At 30.7% G+C, this 7,500-nt stretch overlaps 1 protein-coding gene across 1 annotated transcript in view; it reads left to right on the top strand.

Moving 5' to 3' along the window:
- The window catches only part of FOXP2 (forkhead box P2), a 582,130-nt gene that overhangs the window by 320,277 nt on the left and 254,353 nt on the right, over nt 1-7,500 (top strand). Inside the window, 1 exon segment of the mRNA XM_017535042.2 lies at nt 4,836-5,013. Coding sequence (XP_017390531.1) covers nt 4,846-5,013 — 168 coding nt within the window. The 5' untranslated portion in view covers nt 4,836-4,845.

The following is a 7,500-nucleotide window of genomic DNA, read 5'->3' on the forward strand; positions in this document are numbered from 1 at the left end:
AGATACCCTTCCCCAAATCATGTTTTAAAAGACACCCTGTTTCAGTTTTTAAAAATTGAAAATATTCATGTGCTGTTTCAATTTTTGTTCTTACATATTCAACAATATCCTTCATATTTGTCATTTTGATTTATTAGGCAATCTTAGCATTAAAGACTTTAAGCAAAGCAGTGCTGGTTTTCAAATGCACTATGCATGGTGCCCATGATGAATTAATTCCACTAGAGCACAAGAATTATCATTATTTAAATGCTAGTTTCTTTCAGAAGTTTTAAATCACAGTCAAGTTTTCAAAATCTGAATTTAACTAATATTTTGAGGTAAACGTATATGGTTTCTTGTTACATATGTTTTCTTAATATTTAACAGTTTTTTGTGTGAATCTGCATAGAAATATTTGATGTTTGATACTGATGATTGATAAATGATTAAGGAAGCATTTAAGAATATTTGTTTTTAATTTGATGGTTTACATTTCTTAAAGTGTCATATTCAGAACTCTTTGAATTTAATGTTTGTATTTGATTAAATAAATTGGACACTGGAATGAATCAGATATTAGACATAAAGTGTCTTTCAAGGTCACTAATGATTTTATTTAAGAAAAGTTCACGAAATAAATTGTTGGAAATGTTTTATATGTACTGTTATTTGCTCTTAGTTTTCTGGGAAGTCATTTTTTTTCATCCATTTGTTTTGATTAAATAGTAAGACTCCCCCACCAAAATGAGAATTAATATTAAGGCACTAGGATTATAAAACAGAGTGTCTGATTGTGTAGATTGCAGAGTGTGGTTCAAAGTGGAGGCTATTTTTATCTTCTTTACAATCTTTGACATATATAGACAGATTGATCTATCTTTCTATAAATATATATGTAATACACTTCTTCATATGCACACATATAGACATGGGAATGTGGAGTTGAAAAGAGGTAGGGAGCATAAGAAACAGGGAGGGAGAAGAGATGAGACAGAAGACCATAGAGAAAAGTTGAGTAAGCAACAAGGACCAATAGTGTCCCTGGTGGTGGCTGAGATAACACAATTAACTATACTTGCCCAGGTCAAGTTTCAAACTTTTGAACATTGCAGCAAATATAGAATAGGATATGCACAGGTTTTTGTTATCACTCTGGCATGTAACTATCTCACATGATACTGTTTTATACCAATAGAACCTATAACTCTATGAGGAAGAAATAAAAACAACAAGCCTAGCATTCAGTACTACCCTATCATAAAGTAAGGAGGTCTAATTGAGCTATGTCTTTATATCCTGCTATTTGTACAAATAAAAGACTACATCTTGATGCAAAATAAACACAAAAGCACTGTTGTGACTATAACAGGGAGTCATATACTAATTTATATAATAAGTGGTTGTGCACGCTTTATTCAAGATTATGGCTGCAAGAAATGGCATGAATTGCTGGGTGTGTTTAATGCTGGATTATAGCAATTTGAAACATGTCAAACACATGGCTAATGCCTCATGCTTCACTCATTCTTGCGTAAACCTGCATAGCCACCATCCATTATACCCTTGGTAACAACACAATTCTGCAAGTAAATATTGTTACACTAAGTAACCTTTCAATTCAAGTTGTTTAGGAAGAGAAAATGCAATCTTGTGCAGTCAGTTCCAGTGTCAGTTTAATGTTTCAAAAGGGAAGTGGTGTAGAGAATAAGTATCTGTATAGTGACTTGCTTAAAAAAGAAGAAAGAAAAAGGAAGGGAAAGAAAACTTAATGCAGGGGAGAAAAGTAGAACTGTATTGTTTGAGTGCAAGATCTGAAGACTTATTTTCTGATGTGGCTGAAAAGTTGTGTACGATGAAAGACCTAAAGGTTTAACTTACAGTTCAGACAAACATTAAAACAGGGACTCCCAGATTCATCTTTCCCTTTAATGATCTGGAATTTATTTTCACTGATTTTTGTAAAATGTTTGTGATGGGATTGAGAAGAATGAATAATTTAGTTCGGTATGTTTGGGATCACAAGCACATCCACTCTGAAGGAATATGCTGAATTTATTATTATTTAAAATATACTTAAAAGTAAACAGGACTTCACATTGTACTGGAAATATTTCCTATAGTGGAAAATAAGTGGAAGTGTTACCAAGAGAAACTTAGTAAATGCTAGAAATAATCTACATTGTCCTTGAAAAATTCCTCCTTTATAGTAGACATCCAAGCTTTTTTCTTTAAGTGAAATGTACAGTATAATCATCTAATTACAAAATCATCCTTCTTTTTTCATGTAACTGCTAGATCAGATACTCCTTTTTTTGTAGAGCAAAAAGTGCTATCACTGCTATAGTTTTCTTAAGCATTAAACTCTTAGATGATTGAACTTAAAATGTAAATCACAATTTATACTGTAGGGTTTTATAAAGTCAAAAATTCCACAAGGGATAATAATAAAATCCTTTAGTTAACAGGAATTATAAGTTTTGTAGGTCTTTCTTTGTAATTGTAATAAAGATTTAGACACATGCCTCTTTGCTTGTTGATTATTCTTAATTATTTGATGGCCTTGACTATAACACAGTAATACCTGTAAAATTATTTAATTCATCCAATTGGTCCTGAGATTTACTCCCCAAAGGTTAGTAGTAAATGCTGCACCTGTCTGCTACATTTGAAAATATAGTGCTTTATTTTTATTCCTTGTGTTGCTAACTCTTTCCAGAAACAATAAATATTTCAAATAATTTAGGTGATGAAATAAAAGCACACATATATACATGTATTCCAGATATGTTGTCAAAAGTAAAATTTAAATGCAATATGTAGAAGTTATGCCTGTTTCTACAGTTGGAGAGGATTGAAATTATAATTTTCATATAACTAGTAAAGGCAATCAGACCTTTTCTCTGAATATTTTAAACATTGTGCATGTAAAATTTATGCCTAATTTGAATACTTATTAGCTGCCTAATCTCAGAAAGCAGTGTTAGCTTTGTTTTTTTCCCTATAAAATCCATCACTGTGTATCAGTTTTAATTTATATGATTTTTTTCTTTGTTAATGTTCAGTAAGATGTTTAGCAAAATCTATTTGTTTATAAACACATTTGGCTCAAAAGTTGTTTACTGTAATTACAGCAATTACTTCCTTTATAATCATATTTTCCGTTGTATTTTTTAAATTATCAAAACAGCTTCATGTTGTATATGTAGTTTTTGTTACACTAACTTGCTTTGCTAGTCCAGCTATTGACGTTTTTTTCTAAAACAGTATGTCTTTTTTTTTTAAATGGACTTCTTAAGAGTAGGAGAAATAATTTAACAATTTAGTCTTTAATGAAAATATCTGTTAAAACTATTATAAACATTACTTTTAACAATTTTAATATTGGTATTCCAAAATGTATTTTGGGTGTGTCTGTGATTCTTTTTGTATCTAGTGTTTATTTGTGTGCATCACATTTTAAAAGATAACTGGAGTAAACATTTCTTCATGATAGGAAGAGAGAGTAAGCTTGCATTTGCTTTATAATAAATGGATTTCAAAATTTTAAATGGACAAAGTATTAAAATATAGTTTAAAATATTGAAATCATATAAAAAATTAGAATGAGTGACAAGTTTAATGTCCTTTACTTTAGGTTAAGTCCACTGTCTAGCTGGTATTACTGTTAAAGTCACAGCATAGCCAGGTTGTTTCTGAAATTCTGTCCGTAGAAGTAAAGCAGAGAAGTGTATCCATTAGGTTATGGCATAGGATTCAGAGGTCTTTGAGAGCCAAAACTGATCGTTCTAAACCACAGATTCAGGATGTACTATGAAATTCTGGTTTGTAAGAGCACATTGGTTCTTTATTTACTGCAAGGATTTCCACTGATCTTGGCAGGACATCTCATTGCTATCCTGAAAGTACAGTATATTTATGCAGTGAAAATGATAAAACATTTATTACTGTAGAGAAGGTAATATGCATAATTTATGCTGTTTTTAGCACAATCATTAGTGATATTCTTGATAGATTTTATTTCCAGCTTTCATATCTTATACATGCCTGGAAAATTAATTTTATATCTTTCATTTATTTGCCTATGTTAAAATTGAGTTTTAAGTCATCTTCAAGTGAACAGTTTGATTGCTGCTCATGCATAAGCTTAATTACTTCCCAGGAAGGACAGTATTAAATGTTTTAAATGTCAGAAAAATAAATGAATATGAGCTGTTTGATTAAAAAAATAGGCAATATCTGACGTGTTTGCAGCAGGAGCTTTTTCTTAAAATGCCTCCAAGGCAAAATTTTATTTAGTCACAAAAAAAGAAACCCATTATACTATTTATCATTGGTTGATACCATATGATTTGTAACACCCTTACAAAATTTTAATTTTGTATGATTAGCTGTGCATCATTAAACAACAGCCTTGCATAAGATGTGCTGTAAAATTTTGACAGAATCAAGATAGTGAATATTTAAAATAAGGCTGTATAGTCATCCATGGTTGTCAAAGGTAGATAATAGGAAACAGAACAGACTGTGCAATCGTGCCTTCTTTTAAACTGGTTTTATAGGTAGATTTTAAAATGTGGTCATTCATAAATGCTATTGACCATGCTATATGCCTGGTACGTTACTTTGGCTGTTAAATGTAACCACACAAAAATTTCTTATAGAAACCATAATTTCAATGATTAGCATCTGGTTGGAAGCTGAATTTGTATTGCTTTCCTTGGTAAATGACTATTCAAGGCTCCCCCCCACCCCTTCTAAAGATGCTGTCTCTGTAATTGGCAGAGAGGGACATCTTGATAATGGAAGTGTGAAGGTGTAACGTGTGTTAATTGATACTTCTTAATCACTTTTAGGTATTAAGTCATGATGCAGGAATCTGCGACAGAGACAATAAGCAACAGTTCAATGAATCAAAATGGAATGAGCACTCTAAGCAGCCAATTAGATGCTGGCAGCAGAGATGGAAGATCAAGTGGTGACACCAGCTCTGAAGTAAGCACAGTAGAACTGCTGCATCTGCAACAACAGCAGGTAAGTTTTGTTTTCCTCAGTACTTCCTTAAAACAAATAAGCTTGTTTTCTTGAATATGAAAAATGTATTCATAGCAAATTGAGCATGTTGTGTTAAGCTAAAAGAAGCTAAGAATTTATTGTTATTTGGAACATGATTGAAGGATGAGTAAAGCTAAGATTTTCATATTAGTTACGTCATACCAGTACCAGAGTACCCTTCAGGTGTCAGGATATTAATTAAACTCATAGGATGATTTTTGGAAGGTCTGTAAAGCTTTGTAACAAATATTTTATAGCTTATAGTTTACTATCTTACATTGTGCTGCAGAACGTGATACTTAGTTTTCCACCAGAGGGCCACATTACTTGATACTTGCTTATACAATGAATTTCTTCAAGTCTGAGCTAAGGTGAAAAGGACCACAAGGACTTTTCACAAGACAGATGCCTGCCTGTGATAGCTGCAAATATTAGCTACTAATTAGTTGAAATCTGCTGAGAGATTGTAAATCATGTAAACACTATGATCTGTTGCTGTTCTTGAAATTTATTCCAAGATATTTTGAATATAGACCTTTCAATAACATTAAAGAGCACTTTTTTGTGTTCTCCTAGTGTCTCATAAAATACAATATTCTCTTTCTATCTGGAAAAGTAAAAAATACAAAATAAAGATACACTTTTAAGTAGTCTGTTATTCATTTTATAAGATAGAATCATTTTTCCTGATTTTGTAAAAAAAGAAAAAAAAAATTGCTTTTCAACCAAAAAACAGCCACTTCATTCTTCACTGACTCAAGTCTGTAGAAACAGTGACAGAGAAAAGGAAGCTTTGTAAGCATATACTTATATTAGGCCAGAATGAGTACACTTGTTTGAAAATAAGTTTGTATTTGTTTTAAAATAAACATTATTTCTTTGGAACTCTGGATTTCACTCAAACTAAACACCTAAAAATCATTAAAATTATATCCATTAAAATAATGGATTATTACTGCAACTGTTTCAATTTATGTGAAATAATTCACATTTTAAGGTGGTATATAATGAGAAAGAAAGCATCTCAAAAATTAAAGCAAATGCCCACACTAGAGTAAAATTTAATAGAAACATTATTTTAAAAAATACAGCATTTAAAAAGTTACATGGATTGAATAATGTCTTAACCTTTAGGCACTGTTTTCAAGAATAATCTTTTACAAGAGCTACATATACTTTTGAATGGATTATTTATTATTTTAGAATTGTCATTTTCTTCTCAGACAATAACTATTAGGAAAACAATTTATATTTTATTTTAACAATCATAGGAATTAAATGCCTACCACAGTCCCAGGATTCGTTTATTTTACAGATAACTTTAATAAATGCAGTTTTCAGGACAGCCCTTTTCTGCCTTTAGTGTATTTGCAGGAAATATCGCACCAGTGGAATGCTGCAATAGTCCTACTAACTCCCCTAAATAAGAGTTCTAAACATTTTTAGCCAGATTCAATTTTGCCTGCAAATCCAGTGGATTGCATGTATAAAGGCAAGTAAAAATAATAATCTAAAATGAACATTGCAGTTCCATATCAATAGATGATAGGTTATGAAAAATGCCAAGAAGTGTTTATTTTCATAGTTCCAATTAGATCTTAAATAAACAGAAAATGAGTAAAATCATAGCTATAGATTTTAGTACTCTGGAGGCATTTTGATTAGGTCTGTAAGGTGTGTTTATAACCTGAGTTTGAAGTTTACTTTTTTCTATGCAGTTCTTTATGTAAACCATAAACAAGAGTAAATACAAAAGTTATGCCCTTCAGATGACTTAGAAACTTTAGTCATATATTGTATGTTTCTAGAGTGCCTCCTAAAAGTAATTTAACACAATTGGTATAGTGGGGGCCTACATAGCTACTTTAGGAAGTATCTGCAGAAATATGTGTAATAATTTAATAACTAAACATGCAAAAACCTTTGTAAATGTCCCTTCCCCTGGTTATGTATTAACTATATTGGTATAGTTAGATACCTAAGAGTATTGAATTTTTTGTTCTTTCATGAATGTATTTTAGAATGGGCCTTTAAGTTCATTAAGGGTTAATATATCTTTTCAATAAAATTGATGTAGTTTTTTTAAAATTCCAACATTTGCTATATTTCAAAACTAAAAACCGTAAAAGATATTTATTAAAACATATTTCACAAGAAGTGAAAAAGTGAAATAATTATATAAATTTACCTCTGCGTGTTGTTATTTAGATGTAAAGTTTTGCACAAAGAGTTAAATTACTTCTTGTACATATAATGGGCTAATCATTGTTGGCCAAGATCTCTTGTTTAGAAATATGATTTAAGAGGCAGTGAGTGACGTAAACAAAGTAAAATTTTGTTTGCCATGAACTTCTGGTAAAAATGGTCTGTTTTAAGAACATAATGTTTATCTTAATTTTTATGGCTTTTATATTTTATAGAGGTTAGTAGTTTGACTTAAAGTAGCCATGTATTTAGCATGAAGGG

Source organism: Cebus imitator, unplaced genomic scaffold, assembly GCF_001604975.1.
Source record: "Cebus imitator isolate Cc_AM_T3 unplaced genomic scaffold, Cebus_imitator-1.0 Scaffold90, whole genome shotgun sequence".
NCBI classification, from domain to species: domain Eukaryota; kingdom Metazoa; phylum Chordata; class Mammalia; order Primates; family Cebidae; genus Cebus; species Cebus imitator.